The 25,955-nt window shown below is 33.6% G+C and overlaps 2 protein-coding genes and 1 long non-coding RNA gene across 3 annotated transcripts; all 3 read right to left on the reverse strand.

The window, feature by feature from the left end:
- Window positions 1-1,103: 1,103 nt before the first annotated feature.
- LOC144836284 (uncharacterized) lies at window positions 1,104-3,199 on the reverse strand. The gene is made up of 2 exons (XR_013611163.1): window positions 2,789-3,199; window positions 1,104-2,352 (listed from the first exon to the last, which is right to left on the reverse strand). It is a non-coding gene; the product is annotated as an uncharacterized LOC144836284 (long non-coding RNA).
- A 1,872-nt stretch (window positions 3,200-5,071) lies between these two features.
- LOC144834823 (vacuolar protein sorting-associated protein 33A-like) lies at window positions 5,072-13,248 on the reverse strand. The gene is made up of 15 exons (XM_078689778.1): window positions 13,129-13,248; window positions 12,633-12,698; window positions 11,939-12,151; window positions 10,714-10,818; window positions 10,380-10,496; window positions 9,864-10,038; window positions 9,307-9,497; window positions 9,022-9,112; window positions 8,533-8,607; window positions 8,161-8,240; window positions 7,450-7,536; window positions 7,167-7,298; window positions 6,717-6,885; window positions 6,511-6,621; window positions 5,072-5,984 (listed from the first exon to the last, which is right to left on the reverse strand). Exons 1-15 carry the CDS (start codon window positions 13,234-13,236, stop codon window positions 5,863-5,865), a joined length of 1,842 nt encoding a protein of 613 aa, XP_078545904.1. The 5' UTR covers window positions 13,237-13,248; the 3' UTR covers window positions 5,072-5,862.
- A 136-nt stretch (window positions 13,249-13,384) lies between these two features.
- LOC144834828 (bleomycin hydrolase-like) lies at window positions 13,385-19,916 on the reverse strand. Its single transcript, XM_078689783.1, has 10 exons — window positions 19,756-19,916; window positions 18,115-18,269; window positions 17,845-17,994; window positions 17,094-17,324; window positions 16,538-16,630; window positions 15,681-15,836; window positions 15,040-15,198; window positions 14,838-14,905; window positions 14,399-14,613; window positions 13,385-14,064 (listed from the first exon to the last, which is right to left on the reverse strand). Exons 1-10 carry the CDS (start codon window positions 19,775-19,777, stop codon window positions 13,859-13,861), a joined length of 1,455 nt encoding a protein of 484 aa, XP_078545909.1. The 5' UTR covers window positions 19,778-19,916; the 3' UTR covers window positions 13,385-13,858.
- Window positions 19,917-25,955: the final 6,039 nt, after the last annotated feature.

The following is a 25,955-nucleotide window of genomic DNA, read 5'->3' on the forward strand; positions in this document are numbered from 1 at the left end:
TATCACTGGACAGTAGGTCTCGGGCTGGACCATTAGTGCCTTACCTAGTAAATTGTTGATTACATATAGCTATACAATTAGATTACGTGTACATTCCTGTATTTAAATTAGGCTTTATCATGTGTCTTCCATTTTCAGACCAAATTTTAAAATTTATTCTCGTGTTTTTTTTTTAATAAATGATAATTATTAAAATATTGTGTTGACTTTGTGAAAATAAGGACCTAAGGGTAGTTACGTCATGTAAAATCATTGTGCGCATGCGGGGACATCAGGAGGATGCGCTTCCACGACACAGTTTCCATGGAGCTGCACTGTGCGATCTTTTTTATAAAATCGGTTTCGCGAAAACCGTTCTTTTGAATTTTTTTCAGCAGAAATAGGCCTTTAAGCAACCCAAATAAATATGCTTTTTCACACGCACTCTTATTATTAAGTTGATGCCGCGTACAAAATCCATAACACAATTAAGTATCACAATTGAACGCCTGCGTAAAGTAAATTGTGTCCGTTATTATTGTGATCGTTAACATTTCGTTATATATAAATACAAATAGCTATTACATTGCAAAATTAAGTGAAGTAGGCCTAATAACTATTTTTAATTGTAAAGGTAATCAACATCAAATTGAGTTTGACATACATGTTCACTGGAAAGAAAATAATTGAATTATCAAAACAATATAACGAGGTATTGTTTGCAATTTCAACAATATCGTTTTCAGTATCAACTTACAGAATTTGAGTGGTTTGTGGTAAACGAATGGCTGTACAAAAACAATCATTTGTTACGGATCAACGCGGTAAATAAATACAACTACGTATGTACGATTTTTTGTTTGCATAAATCATTTCACAACCGTTGTTAAATTACCGGTAGGCCTATTGATTGAACAAATAAGTTTGTAGGCCTACAGTTTGTGTCGCGCTTAAGTCTGTTTACCCGCTAGCGAATCGAATATTTCTTAGTTCCGAGTGCCCCGAACAATTTTTTTACATTAAGTACTGCAGATGAAAATATTTTTACGCATGCGATTGTGTCTCAAAGGCCTACAGTTAGAGTTGACAACAGTACTACAAATTAATACAATTTAAAAAAAATGGAATATATCGATACTTTAATCTGTCATCAACTTATCTTCACCATTCTTTATTACATTCAGTCAGAAGTTCGTGCGGCCCTGGAGTGCGACTCTCACTCATTTCTCATATCAATTGAGTCACAATACCAGTGCGTCACAAACTCTGTTAGTACTTTAACTGGACATTTTGCTTAATAGCTTAGGACATACTATTAATTTGCAATACTATCATAAACCCTTCAATCTTTAAATCTAACATTTATTAATATAATACGCTACTGAGCGCCCTCATAAAACCTGCAGAGCGCCCTCACAAACCATACAGAGCGCCCTCACAAAACATAAAGAGCGCCCGCGTATAAAAAGTTGAAGAGAAAAATAATAAACCGTTGGAAGAGTAGCATAAAACAGAATAAATAAAAACTAGAAATAAGATACATTTGAAATCTCCCATCATACCATTAAAATATAAACTAATAAAGCCTAAAAAGAAAAGCATATATATTGCACCGTAAAAATCTAAAAGCATTTAAATTATAAAATAATCTACTGTTTTGAGCCTAAAAAGAGCTAGCAGTGATGACGTTTGGCAAGACATGGAATTACACGTTGTATCGTAATAAATACGAATACAAAAAAAGCAAACTTAAAGATTAAAAAATCATTAAATAATTTTTTTTAAACTGTGCATAAAAAAAATAATTTCTATATAATAGTAATTAACAAAAATTTGCCATGCATGTATTATATAACTTGTGCAAAAAAGAGAAAGGATAAAAGTAAATTTTAATTAATTTTTAAAAAGTGTTGCTAAGTAACAGCTAAAATATTAATGGAACTATTTTCCTTCTACTAAATTAATTTCATGCAATTTTAACTAACAAAATTGTTGCTAAATTAAAATACAGATACATCCATGGTTAAAGGTCCAGTCTTGTGTAACCTCCTTTAAGGCAGGCATCGGTTACAGCAGGAATATGAGGCGATTGATGGTTTCCAGCTTTCAGTCAATGTGTTCTTGTAAGCTACAGCTCAACAACAATACACTCTCTGTGCTCCTGTGGCATATGCCTCAGTTAAATCTAGCAACATCGCATTGATCGACAAATATGGATCTTCGTTCACCGAATGGTGCAGTGACCAGGTCACTTACTGGGTCAATCGTTGGTCAGGGAAGTCTTTTGATGAAGCTCACCTGTTTAATGATCAACTGGTGTTCTGTTTTAATAGTGAGAATTGATACCATAATCAGTAATTGATAGGTTGTGATCTATGGAAGCAAAATAATAATGATCACATTTATAACTATACATTTTAAACAAGGGTAAAACTATCAATCCATAATAGCTCTCCATATGATTCAAGCCTACGGCCTATCACTAAAAAGGTGAGCGCCTTAACCACTACAACTATGGACCTACCATAGATGGAGTAATGCACTACATTAGTACTATGCCTATATCAAAATGTGATAACACTGATTTCTACTATAAGACCCACTAACATATTTCATCGTTTAAATTAGATATGTGTAGGTGGCACAAAGGTATTTAAAACACGAATAACTAATGTTGTTTATAAATGACAAAGACATAATTAAAAGGAAATAAATTATTGATTATATTATTAAGTTAAGACGTAAAAATATTTACAGGAGTTTATACAATCTACTACATTATTAAAAATGATATAAATAAAACACATACCTTCAAAAGAAAATGAAACCAATAACCCCACCTCCCTACTGCAATGGGTGGTTATTGTAGGGGGTGGGGGAAACAGTATATAAGCCTTACACGACTACTCCATGTAAAACTGGGCCTACACACCAGCGTGCCGTGGCCTACACACCAGTGTGTCCTGGCCTACACTGATAACAACATAGCAGAAACAAAAGCATTTAAGTTTATTGTAACAAGGTCATTATTGGTACTTATTTCAAAAACACACTTGAAGAACAATAGCGACCTTGAGGCAATCACAGCGCCCTCTTTTGGAAACCACATGGAAGCAAGGCCTTAACCTTGAAGGAAACAAAAGCTGTAACACATACTGTTCTTGTTCATTTGTGATAGCATAGGCACTTACTTAATAGCAGTAATCAGAGGTCACAGAGGCTAAATCTGCTCTGATCCTATGGGTATTACCATGGAGAAATTATTTCTCCATGGTAATACATATAAAGGTTGTTCTTTGTTACCACTCAGAGTGCTGATATTAATTGAATAACAGTATGTTATCAATGATATCTATAATTATATATGAAAAATGTAGGCCAACCATAAAGGAATTCATTACATTAACAGCTTGGTCCTAAAAACATTTTATCACACATTATTTCAAATTTTGTATTTTATATGTCTTTTGATGTTTCTTGTATGTATTATTTGTTCTGGTTTACAAAAAAAAATAATTTCAATTTTTATATATAAAGAAATGAAAGCAATAATCAATAAGGTATCCCATGAAAATAAATAAATATATTGTTTTTTGATACATTTAAATTAAATGCTGGCAAGTCAAAACAAATTAATATAATATAAGCAGTTTGTTATATATAAGTAATTACTTGTAATTACATAAAGATTAGCCACTATACAAATAATATTAATAAACTCAATGAGGATGGGGGTGGTGTGGGGTCAATATTTTAAATAATTATAATACAACTTACATTATTATTACATTATTGGAATGGTTGCCGACTCCTGAATCCATTAGGCTCATGGGTGTATGTACTGTTCTCATTGGTGCATTCATTATGGACATCACATTAAGAGTTCTTAAAAAAAGATATTCATTTTAGTTTGATTGTGGCAAAACAAATATTTGTCTTCAAATTTTGAAATGAGGCAAGTGCTTTAAATTTAGGTCCAAATTTGGCACATTCATGAAAAAAAAAACATCTCCATCTAACATTAACATAGTATATCAATGTGTAAATTTAGGTCCAAATTTGGCAAATTCTTGAGAAAAAAAACCCATCTCCATCTAACTAACATTAACATGGTATATCATAATGTGTACATTTAGGTCCAAATTTAGGTCCAAATTTGGCACATTCATGAAAAAAAACCCATTTCCATTTAAATATTGGTGACTAAACTGAAAGTAACTAATTGTGGAGTTTTAAAAACCACAGCTAAAAACATGAGCTTTACAAAAAATTGAACTAAAGACTTATTGGCTGGCGGTATTGTGTAGGCTATTACCACAATGTTGACAAAGTAACCAACCATATAATTGTAATAATACCAACATCCTGGGTAATACAAATGTAAATGCAAGCAAAACAATTATACTACAATTATACTACAGTACTGTGGTCATAAAACAAACCATTCTTTACTCTATGAAACCATAGGTATACCTCCATGGTGAAACAACACAATACTAACACTTCTAAAAATAATTGTACAAGACATCGGACAATACCTGTCTAAAGCTCTGTCTACACTATCAAAATAGCTGGACAAAAAACGTGTGATGTGCCCAAATATGGTAGTGATATGCCCAAATATGGTAGTGATATGACATCATGTCCATTATATGGAATATAACCAATAATTAACAAATTTAAACATGCAGACAATATATGCACAAAGATTATAATAGAAAATAAATACCTCAAACTGTGTTAGCACAATCATCTAGAAAAATGCATCATAAGTTCATTGCCCTCTAGGTCATTGACCTTTACTATACAACAATGTAGTCACTTGATTTGCATACATGGTCGGACAGGTGAACATTAACTTCAGATGAGGGCGCTCATCACCATCAATCACCTTAAAATAATCAAATTCATTACTAGAGATTAAAACAATTTTATTTTTACAAGTCAGATTAAAGATAGATATTTTATGATTTTAACAATGGTATTAAAAGGTAACATCAACTTACCATAACAAATAGGTTGAGAGGGACACACTCGTGATTGTTGACAATCATGAAAATTTCAAATAAAATTATTTATAAAAGAATAAATTTGTTACATTTTTATTGGTATAGAATATCTATATATTACATGATAGTTTGTACATGCGCAAACCATCAAAATTTCTTTTCTAGTATAAAGCTATGTTTACTATCAAACAAAATAAAAATGTGATGTGCCCATAATGGAAACGACGATGTCATATCACTACCATATTTGGGCACATCACACTTTTTTTTGTTAAACTCATTTGATAGTGTAGACAGAACTTAAACCTTTCTAGCCATCTTCTAAATATAAAAACTGAATTTTAAAGCATTTTAATAATAATGTTGTAGACTATGATGGAGTCAAATAATAAAGAAAGAAAATAGTACTGAGGAAGAATAAAAGGACTTTCTAGATCACCTACAAAATTTACATTAAATTAATAAAATAGGTTTTTTACTAGCCACCTAGCCAGTCTTGAACTACATAGACCTCTAGCAAGGCAATATGAGTACAGTAGTTGGTATCAATTTCAGTATAGGACAATCTACATTCCAGTCATTGGATATTCCGACCCACCCCTACAAAAGTGTTTATATTTTTTTTAATGATGGGGCTACAGTCGTTACAGAATATTACTGTACTGATATTATTTAATTTGAATAGTTAAGTGCCTAACCCTGGGGGTATCACTTAATAAGGTGTACACCTTAATAGGGGTTGGCTGTTGTGTAAAGCATACATTTCCCATCATTCAATTCAAAGTTTCTACTGTATTACAGTTAACATCTTATATTATAATATTACTATATAATCTCATTATTTGGCACACTGATTGGTCAGATGTGGATGATGTCATCTGAATGGTGAAGCTCCGCCTTCTTCTTGATTTGACACGCTTAAATTCTCCATTAATGATTCCATCCAAGTTCTACCATTCATGACTTGAGTTGTAATTATAATATAATCCGTTGGAGCTGAAATTATATATGAAATGTAACAATATAAAAAATGTTTTATTAAATGTCAATTTAAATATAATTAAAATACTGTAGATACACAAACTGTAATAAACTTTTAAAACTCATGTGCTAATGCAGGACAGGATTCTATGTAAGACCCAAAGTTGGTTGTTTAGCCTCCAAAAATGTAGTACTTGACTTTTTCCCAGGCCAGCACTTGACTTTTTCCCAGGCCAGCACTTGACTTTTTTCCAGGCCAGTACTTGACTTTTTCCCAGGCCAGCATTTTACTTTTTTCCATGCCAGCGCTTGACTTTTTCCCAGGCCAGCACTTGACTTTTTCCCAGGCCAGTGCTTGACTGTTTCCCAGGCCAGCACTTGACTTCTTCCCAGGCTAGCACTTGACTTTTTCCCGGGACAGTGCTTGACTTTTTACCAGGCCAACATTTGACTTTTCCCCAGGCCAGCGCTTGACTTTTTCCTAGGCCACTTGGCTTTTTACCAGGCCAGACTTTTTCCCAGGCCAGCTGTTTCTACTCACCATCTTCTTGTTGTGATAAGAACCTGAGAGCAGCGATTTCAGCAAATGTTACCCCACCTAAGAATACCACTAATGTAACCTTCTGATTGTCAGCATCACCACCAGGTGGGCCTACAAATTCATGAGATAGAGAAATGGTATTTTACATTATTTTTTCTTATGTCTACACTTAGATGTAGGCCTATACAGCAACTATCACAACTTACGTTTCTTCCTTAGCCCTACTGGTATCTGCTGTTGCTCCTCCACCAATGGGCCTGGAAGCAGTCGTAATGCCTCTTCAATGCTCCTCCATCCAGGCCTGGCTAGATATTGGGCTAGCCTTACTGACAATGGAGCATAGCCACTAAAAACATACGATATATCATTTGGATTCTGCAAAAAAATAATAAATTGGTTGGTATATTATTGTTAACCACTCCTTGTGTGGGTAATTATTTATATTGGTTACTATTCTATACATCTATTAGGGGACAACCGAGGACCCAAGAAAGTGTCCCCTTGATAAAGCGCCTCCTCAGTTCTTCTAAAGTGTATCACTGAAGTAAAAAAAAAACAGATTTAGAGTAAAAATTTCAGAGTAGAATAGGTACCACACAGATTAAAATATTTTGGGCACAAATTATTTTAGTACAGTGCATTAGTGTATGTTATACCTGTTCATTAACTTCTTCCATGACTAGTTTGAGTGTTTTGCGAATTGTTGAGTATGACTTTTGACCTTGTTGTTTCAACAGACCTATCTTTTCTAGATTGTGAAGGGTAACAATGTGTTCAAACCCATACGTCTAAAAAGAGAAAAAAAAGTTTTATAATACAAGAACAATGTTTAATGTAGCTTGGTGGTTACATGCTTGCCTACAAATCCCAAGGTCAAGGGTTCAATCCAATTGAATGGACCATCAGTGATTAACATTTTTACTGCAATGTCATTCTTACCTGCAAAATTTCTCTTTTGTAAAAATCTAAAACTTTAGGCTTGAGGCCACTATTGGTTAAAGACTGCATACACACAAGCCTAAGTACCTGACAAAAACAAATACTTGGTGTATTATTGATTGGTGGTATTAGTTTTTCTGTTGAGTATTTAGTTACGACTATTCATACAAGAAAACTAGAACTAGGCTTTTACATAATACAGTCAACTCTCCCAATACCAGACTCTCTGAAAACTGGAAACGCTCCCAATACCAGACTCTCTGAAAACTGGAAACTCTCCCAATACCAGACTCTCTGAAAACCGGAAACTCTCCCAATACCAGACTTTTCTGAAAACCAGACATATTTGGCCAGCCCAAAGGTGTCAGGTATTGGGAGAGTTGACTGTACTACTTTGAGTGTAATTGTGGTTTGGTGGTTATGATGCTTGGCTATCACTCCAAGGGTCCTGGGATCAAGTCCCGTCACATGTTAGGATTGTTTCTACAGACAAAATTACAACTTCACTCCCAAAGACTTGTAATAAGACTTTGTTTATGTAGAGCATCTTGTGTATATGTTTGTCTTGTGAACCTCTGAGGGTCCCTAATGATCAGCAATTGCTGGATGGATCACCCTCATTAAATATGGTCAAAAAAAAAAAAATATTAGAAAGCACACATACACAATTTGTTGTATAACATTGTCAACATATTAGAGAAATTATTTTACCTTTACTAAAGGTTCTCTCTTGCCGATACAATCTTCTATAAAGTTGTTTACTTTGTCCGTGTCTGATCCACTCAAAAACTCTAACACATAAAAACACACATAATATAAGTTAAGTAGTGCTAAAGGAAGAGCCCCCCATAGTCCCATTTGGAAAAACTTTCAATAGATGGGAAAGCAAGGTTTCACGGAACCGTTCACAAGGTGCATGAACTCACTCGTGACTAAGCCGATTGGATGAACCAATGAAAGCTAGAGAATGAAATGCAAGTTTATCATAATTATTCAGTTTCTCAAATCATGAAAAAGAAAATTCTATAAAATACAAATTATTATTAAGATCCCGATGAACCTTTTCACTAACTATTGCCGTACCTTGCTGCATGTGTAATGTTTCCAAGAACGTGTCTTTGTCCGTTACTTCTTTAACAAGTTCTGCAATTGACGTGTCTAATATGAAAAAAAAAGTAGCATTTATAAGTTCTTGGAATATAACTGTTGTTCAGTTGCAACATTGGTTATTACAGCAAAACAAAATTATCTAAGAAAAAGGTGGTACAGTCAACTCTCCCAATACTGGACACCTTTGGGCTGGCCTAATATGTCTTGTTTTTCAAAAAGTCTTGTATTCGGAATGTGTTTTTAATACAGTAGTAAAAATGAATTTGGGAAATTTTGGAGCTTAAGAAAAGTCTAGTTTTGGGAGAGTTTGTGGTTTTCAGAGAGTCCGGTATTGGGAGAGTTGACTGTAATACCATCTATAACAGATTACTCTCAGCTGTAAGAGAACACAAGCTTTTTATTAGTGATCACTAATCAACCTTTTTAATCACCAATCATTATTGTACTCAATGTTATACTCACGAGTAGCCAATGACTGCTTTGCGGCTGTAATGTGCGGCAATTTTGACACAAACTCTTTTATCTCGCCTACGGTCCTAGCACCTTTTCTTTCCTACCAACAATAAAAGATTTTACAGAGACCATTTAGCACATCGAGATTTATACTGTGAACACCATAACACCATAGACCATGAAGCATCGGAGTGTAACAAACATCTGATCATGCTCACAAAACAAAAACTCTTGTGAATGTTGTTTGTGAGCATTTGTATGTAGTGATGTGCTCTGAAACGCTTGCATACTTACTTCAACTTGAGCAGATAAAATCTTGGCCTTTTTACTAAGTTCTGTTCCAACTGCATGGAAGTTTCTGTCTCGGAGTACAGAAAAAAGTTCATCTCCAGAATTAAGGTGAAACTTTTTTGGTTCTGCCGCGACATCTGTTTGGTCCCCTTCATTCTTTTTGGCAAATTTGGCAGCTGGAAGTTTAACTGTCGCTGCACAAAATAAAAAAAAAAATGATTATATTTCAGCACAACAACATTTAATCCACTTCTATCTACACTATCAAACTTTATGTGACAACAAAATAATGTCATATCACTACCATATTTGAACACATTTTTTTGTCAAACTAGTTTGATAGTGTAGACAGAGCTTTACACTCTGTGCTCAGGGATCACAACCCATAACAAAACAAAAATTAAGTAAAAAGAAAACAGATTTCTTTGTCCGCCTGACATTACAAAAGGTATTGTGAATATATTCTAAATAAAATTTATAATGTCAATTCAGTTGTTTTGCAAACCTAACTAATTGACAACAAATTAAAAACCAATCCAAAGTGGCACAACAGTACTTACTGTTTGATATTCCATATATTTCATCTATAAGACCTTCATAGGTCAATTGAGTTGCTAACGGTGTGAGTAAGTCCACTGTCCTGTCCAGTAGTAGAACCGTGTCAATCTGCGGCGTAATCTGACGCTCACTGACCGCCAGCTCACGTCTCATTCTTAATATCATATCAGATACTTGCTGAAATATGAATGAATAAAACAATGTAGCGGAGCTGTATCTTGGTGGTTAACATGTTTGCTTTTCAAAGGTTCAATCCTGACCTTGTGTCAGGGTTCAATCCTAGTTTAGGGTTCAATCATGAACTGATGTCAGGGCTGTAATTCATTCATCATGATGTCCATATATGGGCATATCACCTTTTTTTGTCACATAAAGTTTGATAGTGTGGAAATGATATAGTTTATCCATCCTGTAATTTGGGAGTTACCTACTTTTGGATGTTTTGAAATGAAAACAAATTGTAATCAGTGACAAACAAATATTTTATTTTATTCACTAAAAAATAAATTTAAATTTACTTTTGCGTATTCTCCCTTGCCATAGATGTTTGGGATCACGCCATACAATGCCTGTATCTTCATTAAAGCCTTTGCCATGTAAAACATACCGGTTGGATCACGATGCAGGTAACATTCCTGAAATATGTAATATCAATTTATGGTTAATAGTGGTATATGGAAATTAATTCAATAAATAAATAAAATAAATCTATTAAGCTCTGTCTACACTATCCAAAAGTGTAATGTGCTCAAATATGGTAGTGACATTACATCATCATGTCAATATATGGGCACATCACATTTTTGTTTTCATAGAGTTTGATAGAACTTTAGGATTTGATTGGCCTTAAACCTTAAAAATAGAAGTCATATCCATCGATAACAGGTCACTGTCGAGGGGAAGAAGTTCCAAGCCAAATTCACCAATGTTGTTCAGAGTTCCATACACTCCTAACTCCTAAATAAAGAAATCACAAAAACACTGTAAATAAAAAAACAATATATTGTAAAAATTGCATACAACCTGGCCTCCTGGCTTTATAAACTTTGGATGTTGATTTTATTGAAATAAAAGCGATTTATTATATTTTTTTTTAGCATTGGATTGGCCTAGCTAGCCCCCCTCCCTTCCTTCTACTTAGTCGTAGTGATTTCTTTTTTTTATTAAAACATATTAAAATACCAACAAAGCAAGTTTAACCTTACAAATACTACAAAAGAAACTAAAACTTCAGTCTTAACTTCTACTTAAATATAGTAGTCAATATGGTAGCTTTAAAGACCCCTTCCCTGCAATTTTGGACGTTTTTTGGAAAATAATAAATATATATCACTTTAAAAACATTAAACCATGTCATTCCTTGTCTTAAATGTACGTTTTATGGTAAATTATGATAAAAAGTGAGAAACAATGCACTACCTAAGTAGCTCGCGGCGATCGACCTCTCGTGGACGGTCTTAGGCCTAGCCTAGCTAGGCTTAGTTTTGTAGGCCTAGCTGGTAAACATCGGTAACGTACAAACATCGTACGCTAGCTATATACCTAGCCTGACGTTGTATAGTTGCTGCATAATTGTCTTTCTATTTTTGCCAGACTCCGTTGATACAAATTGGGGGAAACCCGGTATTTTCGCTGAAAAGTTAGGAGTCTTCCATTTGTTTTGGCCTCACGATCGATCGAAAAGTGGGCGAATTACAGGTTAAAAACAAAAATATCAATCCGCGCGCAATGCATTTTGGGATTTATTATTAGAATCGACTTATTTTTCACATTTTTAACCGTTTAAAGACGAAAAAAGTTATCGCAATAGGACCATATAGTATTATTTTTACATTAAATATAGTTTGTGATCTTAAATTAGATCTAAAAAACGTAGGGAAGGGGGCTTTAAGCTCGGTCTACACTATCAAACTTTGTGACAAAAAATGTGATGTGCCCATGTATGGACATATCATTACCATATTTGGGCACATCACACTTGTTTTGTCAAACTAATTTGATGTGTAGACAGAACTTTAGTCTTTACATCAAAAACCTCTATACCTCCACCCTGCCAGCAAGAAAACTTGATGCATACCTTTAGTTTGTTTTCACACAGCAGACTCTTTCCAGGGACAAACAATATGTGATACTCTTTCCTAAAGCTTCCCACTTTCTCTTCTTCTCGGATGTTTTCAGCAACCAACCTCATCAGCTTCAGTATCGGTCTCGTGATGAAAATGACGTTTTGGACGTTGTTCTGTGGCAAGCGACCAGCACGCAGAGGGAACATCTTTTCAACCTCATTTTCCTGGTAATGGTTAAATCAAAGTATTGGATTTATAAAGCTCTGTCTACACTATCAAACTAGTTTGACAAAAAATGTGTGATGTAAAAATAATATATGGCAAAATATGGTAGTGATATGCCCAAATATGGTAGTGATGACATCATCATGTCCATATATGGCACATTTTGTCACATTTGATAGTGTAGACAGATTTTAAAGATAACTCACAGGTATAGGAACAATTAACAGACTAAATGAAACTTAATGAAATAAGTTATTAGTAATATTCATTTCACAAACACAGTAAAGGATGTTTTAATTGAAATTTTTATTCCAAAATGTAGAAAACAAAACAATGTTGTATCTTTACCAATGTTGCCTCATTTATTGTTTTACATTTAAATACATTCATTTTTATTTGTTAATAGTAATACACATAAAACGTAAATCTTACAAGTATTAATATTATATACAAAATATAAAGTAAAATTGAGTACTCTACCTTTAATAATGAGTATTCAGCAATTAGACCAACTGAACTGATAAGTGGGTCATCCCAAACAATAGCCTAAAAAATAACTACTTTTTTAGTGCTGCATTCTGTGTATTAGTAGGGCTAGGAGGAGGGGTAGGTAGCCTACTACTACTGTACTACTAGCCTAGCTAGCTAGGCTACATCATTAAAAAAGGGACAAGCCAACAAGAGGTGACTGAAAACGGCACATCTGTCACCCGATGATCCCTTATAGTTTATAATGTCCGAAATTGATACCACCATACCTAGGCCTACTATATCGGTCTCTAGAAAGTGAGACATTTCGGTCCAAAAGACTAAAGTGGGTCGAATCGTCCTGGATTCTACACCACGTTCACATTCGTACGCTACCTAGCCTAGCTTATTATTGGCTAGCTAAGGCCTAGCGCCTATACGGATTTTCGCATCATATTTACATCTGACAAATGTTACAATTTGTTGAATTTAAACGTTTATACGATACCTTACTTCCTGCACATTTATCTAAACATTCTAATAATTCTTTCTGTGCAACTTCTTTCCATTTTTGAGCAAGATTTACACGCCCACTACCACTATTTAGATGCGCCATCTTTATTTGGTCTTCAATCATGTGACTATAGAAACGGTCGCCGTACGTGCGCTTGCATAATAACAACCTCAATTTCTATTTTTTTGGACCATACCTGTACTGTAATTTTGAAAATAAACTAAAATAAAATAAAAAGACAACAACACTGTACACTCAATATTGAAAAACAAAAGTATTTATTTTATCATCTAATTTTGTTTATCATTATTTTGTAAATTCATCCACCCCTTAAATTTGTTTAAAATGTTTGAATAAAATATAATATAGGTTAAGTAGATTTCATCTTTATATTCTTTTCTCCATGTCTATTTTTAACATCTCGATACTACTCATCAGTAGGAGGTAGGTATGGCATGCCATGTGTGCCAAAATATGGAGGGTTGCAAAGGATTCCATAAACAAACCAATATATTTTCCCTGATAATTCAAGATGGAAGGATTTAGTTAGTTAGTTAATTATTCATTTACTCCCAAACATACATATTTTAATTTAGTAAAAACACCTTTTAATTTAGTTAAAAACCTTTATAAGCCATGATATAAGTCAATATTACTAGCATGGTACACACACAATATAAAATGTTAATCTCAGCTCTAGACCATTAGATATCATTAGATATCATTAAAACTGTTTGGCATGTGGTACATGAGTTGATTGAACGTGATTGGCTGCGGGGCTGCCAGCTAGGGCTCCCATTGGATCCCAGGCAGGCAGCACTATTGGCGTCTGCTTCATGATGGCCAACAGATCCTCTGGAACAAACTCCTTGTCTATCACCACCTCGTACACATATTCAGAGAACCACTCATCGGTCATCATCAGATATCCTGCAATAAATGAAACAGGTAAATTAAATGAAAAATTCCAAGATATGAAAATTCAAATAGAATAAAATACTTATTTAGATTTGTTACATTATGATCGCTCACTGGCTAAACCGGAGCTTATGGGGGCCCCTGAGCAGTGCTTAGAAGAAAAACAGGTATTAAAATATGTTGAAAAAGGCTAAAAACATCATCTAAGTTAATAGTAAAAAGCTAGCCTAGGCCTAATGTAGCTTAGATTATAAACTTTTTTGTTTTACAAAGGTCATGTATAAAGTGGAAAGGTTCCCGATCACAAAAATTAAACCACTGCGGAAGTAACAACATATACGGTAACCTTTGCTTCCTCTCTCTTCTCCCCAAGAGTTTTCAACTCTCCATTTTAGTGTCTTCATTCCATTCTCTGCCTTCTCGTCACCTGCGCTTTCCGATTCGTCAGTGGACACTGCTGTGAACAACATAGCGTGGGTCATGAGTGACTCTCCATATATCAGTCTGTCTGCCTTTGATAGACCCTTAACAGTTGTATCAAATACTATATCGTAATCATGCCTAAAAGACAATAATATGAGAAATCAGAGAGTTGCAACATACGCCAAGATTAAAAAGAGAAAAATGGATCAAGAACTGTGATAAAGATATAGTCACCCTGTACACCTTCCCGGTTGAAATGTTCCAAACCTTGCCAGTACAATCCATTCATATTGATGCATGCAATAGCAAAAACCAAATGCTGTCTCTTATAGATTACGGATCAATATTAATCAATAACTTACTGGTCCAAGTTTAGAACTCCAGACTTGCCATGATAGTGTTTCTCAACATCACATCCAAACCACACCGCCTGAAATTTAAAACATATTTTACACTTATATCATGGATTTATGTTGTATTATAAACTTGCAAATTGATTGGTTGATTTCATATCATATTTCATACCATCAAAGTTGAGCCAGTTTAGACTACTGTTGTATTTACCTGTCCAGCCTTGATAGAAGCGGCAGCCATTTCCTTCATCGTGCTGATTGGTTGGTTAATATAAAGTGTTTTACGTCCACCAATCATATTGCCTAGATAATCCACGGTGTACAACTTGCTGTAAGGATTTGAGGGCCTAGGGTCATTAACAAAACAAAGCTGCAAAACAAAATTATAAAACGTTTTAAGTAAACTAAATACTTGTGGAAAATCATGTATAACTATAATTCAGTTTGTTACTTTCTAGTTCATCATAATTATCATTCATTGTAACATTTATTTCTCTTTTCTTTTCTATGTACAAAGTTTGTGATAAGTTAATTATAAATAAGAGCGGCGAAACCCAAAAAAGCGACAAATTTGTGAAGGGCCTGTTAGAGTGCCACGGTCGACAGAAGCTCATGTGCTCTTTTTTCACTGCTTGACGCAACTCCTTGGCATAATCAGGCTATTTGTTGTGTTGTGTTTTGCCAAAATTAATAAACAATACAATTGTAATGTGTAATTAATTTGTTTCAAGTCAAGAAACAGATGTCCAAAGTGAGTTTTGTTATTTAGTGTAAAATGATAATTTTCAACATTCCAAAAGTTTTTCAAAATTTCAGTCACTGCACTTATACTAGCAATAATATTGGCTTTACCTTATCATTTACATTAAACGAGGACTGGACATGTTTCTCATAGAACTCCTTAGGTGTAATAGGTCCTATCTTTTGGTATGCCTTGTTCTTGTCATAAAACTCCCAAGTGAATGTGGCAGGAGGTGTTCCTAGGCAGATGGAGCATATCCGATGGATCTGTATATAAAATAGATAGCAATAATGATATATATTATATAAATGAATGAAAATCAGAATGTCTATAACAATGCCCAGATTGCAATGATATGGAATAGGCGAAATATGATTCAAAATTCATGAGAACATTGGGTAATAATGGCACTTCAGTTGAAACATATTCTAGGCACACAGTCAAAGAATGGAAATCAGCATGTGTTCAACAATGCCCAGATTGCCATACCCATGTATGCTATGGAATGGGGAAAATGCAAAATTCATGAGAACATTGGGTAATAATGGCACAGGTGAAACATACTCTAGAGACACAGTCAAAGAATGAAATCAGCATGTGTATAACAATGATACCTACTGTAATATGCATGCTATAGACTAACTGTGGACAACTAACTGTGGACAACTAACTGTGGACAATTAACTGTGGACAAATAAATGGGGACAATTAACTGAGGAAAACTGATGGAAAATGTCTGAAATTTACTGTGAAAATTTGGTAAATGCATAAAAAGTTTGAATAGCAAATAAAAAATGTTAAATTAAACTTTCAACAAATAGATTTTTTGTAATAAGCTACAAGCCATTTAATTTTGAACAAAACGGAAGATGGATTGGATCACTAATAAATCAATACATACGTAAATTAATAAATTCAAAGTTGATCAGTAAATCATTAAAAAAAATTGCTCGTCTCTTTCTCTTACCACTTGCATCATGCTAGCAATTTCCTCATTGATTTCTTTGTCTGTTTTCTTCTCCTGAACCATGTCATTTAGTTTCTTGGCAAATTCACGAATCTGGAGATAATAATATAACATTTAACATGTCAGAGTGTGAGACTGAATAAAACAATAAATTATACAACAAAAAGTTGGAAGCTTTTAAAAACTCATGCACTGATTATGTTTAAGTAACAAAGAGGGATGATCAAACAAAGATTGAAATGATGATGACTCATTATTTGGAGTAAGTTTTATATTTGTCAGGTTATTGTTGTTATTAAAAGAAAAATAACGTTAAAAATGATGTTTTATCATGGGGTCATTCTCATGTTCACTTGAAGAATAAAGCAATTCAACCAGAGAAGATTAAAAGTTATTTGATAAATATAAAGCTGTCCACACTATCAAACTAGTTTGACAAAAGAGTGTGATGTGTCCAAATATGGTAAAGATATGACATCATCATGTACATATATGGGAACATCATATTTTTGTGTCACAGAGTGACAGAGATAAGAGAAACAGCAATTGATTCCACCTTATTTTTCAAGAGTTTATTCATCTTGGACGAGGATTCTGCGGTGAAACCATCTTTGAACATTTTTTTCGGCATGACACCATACTTGTTGATCAGGTTAACGAGCATATCCCATTGGCCGCCATCTTCTGTTGGGTTTGAAAGTAGAAAGCTTCCAAGTCTGCCGTCGGCAGGTTCACCGGTCTTGAACACTTTCACGTAGGAATGCAGAAAGTAGTTTATTCTTTCAATCTATTTCAAAAATACAAAAGCAACTATTATGATGGAAGTTATTTCTTTTTAAAATGTAAATGCAAAAATGTATTTATTGGCGGTTCAATTGAAGATTTTTCTATGGAGTATAGTTATCCGGTTACAGTATTTAATTAACAGAGAGAGTGTAGTTATTCCGAAGAGTGGAAATAAAGTATAGTTATTCTGTTGCAGGGATACAAATTTACTTTTTCATCCACTTACATTCTTAAGCTCTGTCTACACTATCAAACTTTATGTGACAAAAAAATGAATAATAATAATTTACTAGAAAATTGATAGTTTGCTTTTGTGAGTTTCAAGCTACTACATTGAGAGAGAATTTGTAAATTATATATAAAAAAAAAATATATTTGTAACTGCAACACAAAGTGGACTAATTAATGACTATAAATTCATTTATTACAATTTAACAACAACACCCAACAGAAAACCAAAAAGAAGCGAGTGCTTGTCAGTTTGATGACTATTATTTAAATGCATCTACATCTATACATACCTTATCCCAGAAGAACAAGTACGTTTGACTAAACTCAAAATCCTCCAACTGGATCTGCTTCATATAAGGTATCCTCATTGCATTTAAACAAGCGAAAATCCAACATCGGCCGGTTGCTTTCTGGTTCGTCACTGGCTTTACTTCTGGTATCTGTCAAAACAAATACCGTATAACTGTATATACTAAAATATATAAATCCAACGGCAAATTAATGAAAAATGACAATGCAGTGGGTATCAATAAGTGGTTAGATCGTAAAATAAATCCTACCCGGTAATTATATGCATGGTTAACTGTTTGGGCTTCGTTGTAGTCCATGCAAACTTCATTGAGATCATACTTAATGACAACATTCTGGGCAAGTTTGTTTTTAGGTTCAGCTAAAAATGTTGCCAAAAACTTATCTATCATTGCATTGGTAATTTCTGTGAAAAAAAATAAATTAAAGAGTGTCAAAGCAAAAAATATTGTAAACTAGAAACAATATACCCTCTCTCCGGTCCTACTAAACACCACCAGATACCACCAGATACCTACTAGAGCAATAAATCTTACCATCAGAGAGCAGCCACCTGTTTGGAATTGATTATTAAGGGTATATTGCAAATTTCAAAGCTTAATTCTTTCAGGAACTGATAAAAATTGAAGTTTAAAGTTGAATTTCTCGCTGTCGCATTCCAGAACCGAATACGTTTGATAAACATTATAGCAACGAAACGAACGCATTCATCTGTGTCTCTTGCGTATTGTATTCAACGGTCAACTATGAGGCGCTACCGATGCTTTTTTGTTACTTTAGTCAGTCACATAAAATACACCAATCGATTGCGCGATTAGTCTTTCTTTTGACATTTTGTTTTTATCATGTTTTGTATGTCAAAATCGGTAACGATAACATAACAAATAGCATACGATAACATTTTTTTTGTACATTAATTTTAATTATTTCCCTTTGTTGCAGACTCATCCAAAATTTCAATGTCATTATTTAGCTTTACTAATTCAATCTCTCTTATAATTATAGCATTAAGAGCTTGGCCATTAAATAAAAAATGTTGTATATTTTCTATTTCACCAGATATTTCTTTAGACATAAAATACACGGTAATATCAAGTTAAAACTTCTGTTTTATTTTCTCTTTCCACATTCCTATTCTATGAGTTTACTCTATTTTAACATACGATTACCATCACTGACAAAAGGTAGTTGGCATTCAGTTTTATTTATTTTTAATAAATGTTATAGCGTACAGAAACGAATTTCTGATTTTATTTGACCAAATAAATTCATCGTTAGCGCCTCATAGTTGACCGTTGAATACAATACACATGAGACACCGATGAATGCGTTCGTTTCGTTGCTATAATGTTTATCAAACGCATTCGGTTCTGGAATACGACGGCGAGAAATTAAACTTCAATTTGTATCAGTTTCTGAAAGAAATAAGCTTTGAAATTTGCAATATACCCTTAATAATCAATTCCAAACAGGTGGCTGCTCTCTGGTGGTGGTAGGATTTATTGCTCTAGTAGGTATCTGGTGGTATCTGGTGGTGTTTAGTACTAGTAGGACCCCCTCTCCCTCTCTGTCTGCCGCCTGTAGGCTGTATTCGGTAACCAGATTCACCTAATAATAAAGTATCTCTATCCTCCTATATGGGTAGGTAACTTAAAGCTCCCTGCTGGGTGAGACTTTTCCATAATTGTGAGAGAATGCCTAGGCCTAGCTAGTATACCATACTATGCATAGCCGGCCACACACAGCACTGACCAGCAAGGGAGGGAGACCAGGTTGGTTCACTGTGTAGCCTAGCCTCTTTTCTTTAGACTAGCTACTGACTGTAGGCTAATTTATCCACAGTTTAACCGTGTATGAAGTTGGAATTTATCCTTAATTACGTGAATACAAACCTCCATCTTGTTGGCCACTCATGGTATCTTTAGGGTGGTTTGATTTTCGTTGTAAACTACGTATTCAGCTAGCAGAATATACGGAACAAAATACTGTCTGTGTTGGATGGATGATTTGTGGTATAATTTTGTCAGTATACGTACACATAGGCCTAGTCTATCTTTGACACGACACACTCTCCTGCAGCGTTTTATACTGAAGTGAGCCCCCTATTATAAAGTAAAGTACTTTTTTTTATAAGCAGAGGGAGCAACAAAAATCGCTGTGAATTTTAGCACATGCTAAACGCAAACGCAACAAGAGGACGTACGACGTATGCGCGCGCTCCTACATCAATCGCGCACAAAAGAACTCTCGCTCGTGATTGATCAAAAATTATACTTAGTACGGTTCGCGTACTTTGTTACGTCCAATAGGAAACACGAGCCCTAACAAAAGTTCTCTACTGAGAAAAAGAATTGTTTTCACATTATTGCACCTGACCTTGATCAAGTATCACTTTCTTTATTGTTTTTATGCAAACAGTCCTTCACTTTTTTAATGACTTGTTTCACGTACACAAACACCTGCAGCTGCCTTGGATGCAATTTTGTTTTTAAAAAGGAAGAATTAGAAGGTGGAGGTGTTTTTTTCTCTTTCTTTTTTTCCCCCAAACAACAATGTCCCCTTTGTGGGACAACGTTGATATTGTCATCCAGTAGAAATATGTTTATAAATAAATAAAAAAAAAAAAAAATAGGCTAGTGACTGTAAACAAATTCTTCCAGAATGGTAACATCTAATATTATTTAGATTGTATTATTATACTTAGGCACCCACTACTATTATAGAATTTCCTTTTCTTTTATGTTTTATGGAAACACTGCCAAAGGCAAGTGATTTCATGGGTTAACATCCCAGGTACGATCATATATATTGTCTTAATTATATTTGTTTTTATGTACTAGTACTATAGTAGTATGATGATGAATGAACTAATATTAATAGTAATACTTTTCCATTTATGTTAATAACACCTAACATTATATATGTGTGCTCAGCTGAACTCATCTAAAAAGATTCATGAGAACACTTATTAAACACTAAACAGATTATAATTTTAAGTAGTTTGCTTTCAGGGAGGTCAGATGTTTTGTTTGTAAATAAGTATTTTTCAACTTTGACTACGGTAATAGTATAAAGAAACAATGAAGACAATGCTGGAGTTTCAAGAGGGCGATTGCTTAAAATAGTTCTTAAACAGTAAGTGTCATATTGACTTATGAATATTAATGAGTACAGCATTGATCATTGAGTGTACAGTAAAATTTAATCAGAATAGAGCAAAACTTCTGACCAATCAGATGCATTGGTTGTTGTGGAGCACAGGGTTCAGGCTTCAGATGTAGGCCTATTGGTTGTTGGAGCAGGGTTTATTTCAGGCTTCAGATGTAGGCCTATTGGTTGTTGGAGCAGGGTTTATTTCAGGCTTCAGATGTAGGCCTATTGGTTGTTGGAGCAGGGTTTATTTCAGGCTTCAGATGTAGGCCTATTGGTTGTTGGAGCAGCAGGGTTCATTTCAGGCTTCAGATGTAGGCCTATTGGTTGTTGGAGCAGGGTTTATTTCAGGCTTCAGATGTAGGCCTATTGGTTGTTGGAGCAGGGTTCATTTCAGACTTCAGATGTAGGCCTATTGGTTGTTGGAGCAGGGTTTATTTTCCAGTCTTCAAATGCATTGTTTTTTGTGGAGCAGACTTCATTTTCCAGACTTCAGAGTTGACATTAAAACCATGTCATTCTGTTTGTTGAATCACTCTCATGAGAAGGTGACATTTTTATTCCCTCACTCGACACCTCAACATTTAATCTGCCGGATTTAAAACAGGATTAAAGATCTCTGTGTGGTGCAATGATAAGTGCTATACTGTACATTGAAATTGTCAGAGGTTCATCGGTTTGATTGAATCTAGGCCTACCTCAACAGACTGATAAATGTGACAAAAGATAAATATATATTGTTTTTATTTCTTTTATTCCAAACCATTCAGGCAGCTCTTGTCTTTCTGTTTCATATTCTCAATTTTGTCCAAAAGTACACTGATAAACAACAGCTAGTGTTGCCTGAAAGCTCTGCTAATTTTTCTGGCTGTTTTACTTTATCGTTTTGATTTAGCTTTTTGCTAATTTTAATCTTCATTCTAAAATGTATTTCATTCAAAATTTCTTAAAATATAATTGAATACGGTTCTTGTGGTTTGTTGCATTGTATTAATTAGTTTATTAAGGAAATTGCAATCATGAGCGGAAAATTCAGTGAAATAGCGAAATAAAATTGATTAAAATATCTATTTAAGGTGATACATTCACCTGCAGTTAAAAAAGTACATGACACATTACTCTCAGTTCAACTATCATTAACCTTCACCAAACTAATGACTCTCCTCAACTCTTGTCTGTGATTGGTCAATTACTTGTGACATCATAAATTCTTATGAAGTAGGTAGGATATCATCATCCATGTGGAAATTCTTGGAAACAGCACAACAACGTAACAAATGGCAATAGACATAGCTTACTCCATCCAGCTATCTTCAGCAATGCGTTGTTAACACTCAACCTATCAACATAGTACGTCAGTTGATTTCATTGTACTCATTATACCATACTTATGTGATTTAGTTTAGCATGAATCATTTTGTATGCATAATTTGTTTAGTATTAACTATAATAATGGCATAAAAATATAATTTATTATCTCAGTCTGAGTACATATTTTTTAATTTTTAAAAACAAAATTAGCCTATAGTACAAAGAGAAGGTTATGAGTTTGAATCTCGGTTTGGGCGAATTTATCTCATTCTCTCAGATTTCTCATTTGATTAATTCATTGATTAATTTTCAGTGTATCACCAGGTAGTTTAGGTAATATATAATAAAGATATATAGAAAGAGAAATATAAAAGTACAATAAAATCAACAAATAAGGCAAAAAGTTCAGTTGAACTGAATAGTTGATAAAAATCCCACTCTACACTCCAAAAAAGGAAATTATGTATTAAAAATATTTTACCCATGTTGCTAAAATCAACAATATAAATTGTGGTCAGTTAGAATGGAAGCCTAAATACCATGAAACACTGCTTGTCATGTCCTGAACTAGATTTTATATAATTTTCCCTTTTTATATGAGAAGACAGCAATTCTATGTCAGGTTAATAACTTATGTAAATATTTTACATTAGCATTTTTTAAAAATTACAAGCGAGGTATGTTGAAATGTCAAATATACGAATGATCAAATTCTTTGAAGTTGAATGTGTACTTAGAATGCTATAAATACATCTGATCCTTGGGGATGGACAGGTTTTACAGTTTAAAATGAATGGAGAAGGGGACATGAGTATGGACATCCATTTGTTACTCATCTACTGTATATTTATGTAGTTTTTTAAGTAGTTTGTCTTTGTCCCCAGCAGCTATAGTAGTATGACATCATCAACTATATGGATTGTATTCATGGATTCAAGCCCAGAAATTACATTGCAAAATATTATTGGACATTTATAGGTAATTCTGAGTTCAATGACTCAATCTGTCAAGATGCCATGGCCCAGTACTTCCCGAACCTGTAAGATCAAACAGCATTGGGTAACAGACCTCCAACAGCTACTAAAGCTCTGTCTACACTATAAAACTAGTTTGACAAAAAAAGTGTGATGTTCCCAAATATGGTGATATGCCCAAATATGGCAGTGATATGCCCAAATATGGTAGTGATATGCCCAAATATGGTAGTGATATGCCCAATTATGGTAGTGATATGACATCATCATGTTCATATATGGGCACATCATATTTTTTTGTCACATAAAGTTTGATAGTGTAGACAGGAAAAGTCTTCCATCTTACCAGACTGAGTGTAAGTATAGCCATTGACCAACAGAACACATGTACTGTATGTGGAACCTTGAAAATTCATTTTTTTACCACAAATACTAATGACCTCCAATAACCTTGAAGACATTTCATTTTCTTGAAAACTTGTGTTTACAAAGCAAATGAATTCATGTGGAACATTATTGTTGGCATACAAGATATGACAAATGTATGCTTAGAGTTCAACATGGGGTCATTGTTCATTCATTGGTTTGTTCTGAGACCCCCTACAGCTGGGTCAGAGGTCAGGTAAATGCCTCACCAAACTGTTTGTAACCACAAGACATTATTGCTTCTAATGTTTTGATGTTTTTCCCCACAAATAGAGATATTGTTACCAGTTTGGAACTTTATTGTTCTAAAATGGCTTGTGATAGAACAAATAACCTGAAAGACGGAGCTAATGTTAAGTTTTGTCTACACTATTAAACTTTATGTGACAAAAAATGGTGATGTGCCCATATATGGTAGTGATATGCTCAAATATGTTAGTGATATGACATCATCATGTCCATATATGGGCACATCACATTTTTGTTGTCACATAAAGTTTGATAGTGTAGACAGAGCTTAAGAATGTAATGTCTTATCACTACCATATTTGGGCACATCACACTTTTTTCATCAAACTAGTTTGATTGATAGTGCTTCATTTTAAAGACTAGCGGCTTGTTTCCCATCATTATTTTGTCCATTGAATAGAGGTTACCCATTTGTCATTTTAAAATTGTCCCTTGAATAGAGGTTCACATTTTTCATCTTAAAATTGTCCCTTGAATAGAGGTTCCCATTTTTAATCTTAAAATACGTCCCCAAAGGAGACCTACTGCTGATTTTGAAATTCAGCAAATGTTATTTTTTTATTTATTTACAGATGATATATGCCTACAGTACTAGGAAAACACTTTCTCACATTTTTTTTCAGAAATTAATAAAAAAAAAATTCAAGGAAAATAAAATTGATTAATTGCATTTTAATTTGAAAATTTATTTTCAATTCAAAGAAGAATGTAACTGTAGCTCAGTGTTTTATCAGTCAAATACATTCATCTGTTTTCACCTGCAATTTAAAATTTCACTTATAACCGATAAACTGTAGAGGAAATCCACACCCAAGGTGATAAAAATACAACACTGAATTAATTAGAATAGAAAAAAGAAGACCACAATGAGAAAACAATCTAATAATCGCAAAAAAAACGTGTAAATTGAATAAAAAGAAAACAAACTTTCTCATAAGATTTACTTGATAAAAGAATAATATTAAAATGTAACAATAGTGGTATTCAACTAGAAAAAAGAAAAAGGAAAAAACATCTTAAAAGGTAATAATGTGGTTTGAGATGATTAGTTTTAATAACAGAAGTAAAGTATGGGAGAACAAAGGTTGTAAATAAGGTGTAAACAAAGGCAAGAAAGAGAAAGGAAGTCTAGTAAAGGAAGGAAAAGAAAACTTGACAAACCCTAGTAGGGTGACTCATCGAAGGTGATACACTAAACATTTTGTCTTTCTTTGCTAGATGAGTTTAACAGACTAGGTAGGAAATAGTACAGGTGATTCATACTTTAGTCTACTTTGTGGGTTTTTTTAACCACAGAAGTCAAATATGGAATTTGAATATCATTTTATGTTACAGGTTATCCTTTAATTAATTCTAGATTCATCATTATTTGTATGGAAATATTCAATCAAATTGGTATGGTATATTTTAGTAAAATGATTAATTGAGACGATTTGTGCATTTGCTTACGTATTTTGATTCATTATGTTGCGATGTTGTTTGTCATTTTAGAATATTATATAAGGTATTCTTGAAAACAAAGCAGCTTAGCATGATATAGCACAAGTAGGCTTATCCAATATTAATTGAAATTTATTGTGAATAATTTGTTATACATCATGTCTTACTATGTAATTATAGAATTAAACGTGAAAACAATGCTCTGATTTGATGCACACATGTTTTCAGTTCTATCGTGAAGGTAAAATCATGGATATAGACAGTGAGACAGATATATATTATTCTATATATTATTCTAATATCTCTGATTAGTGTTCTATGCATTCATAGTCATAAAAAAATATCTACCAGGTAATTAAAACATATTCATAAGTTCCATGAAATCTTAGAGAACCCTGGATAAAAATATTATAATTATTTCATTGTAAATCAAATAATTAATGCTATAATTTACACTTTCTAGACTTACTTTGAGATAAATAATAAGCATATATTATTTAAAACAATTATTGAACACATTTATGTCATTGTGTCACGCATAA

Source organism: Antedon bifida, chromosome 2, assembly GCF_963402885.1.
Source record: "Antedon bifida chromosome 2, ecAntBifi1.1, whole genome shotgun sequence".
Classification (NCBI taxonomy): domain Eukaryota; kingdom Metazoa; phylum Echinodermata; class Crinoidea; order Comatulida; family Antedonidae; genus Antedon; species Antedon bifida.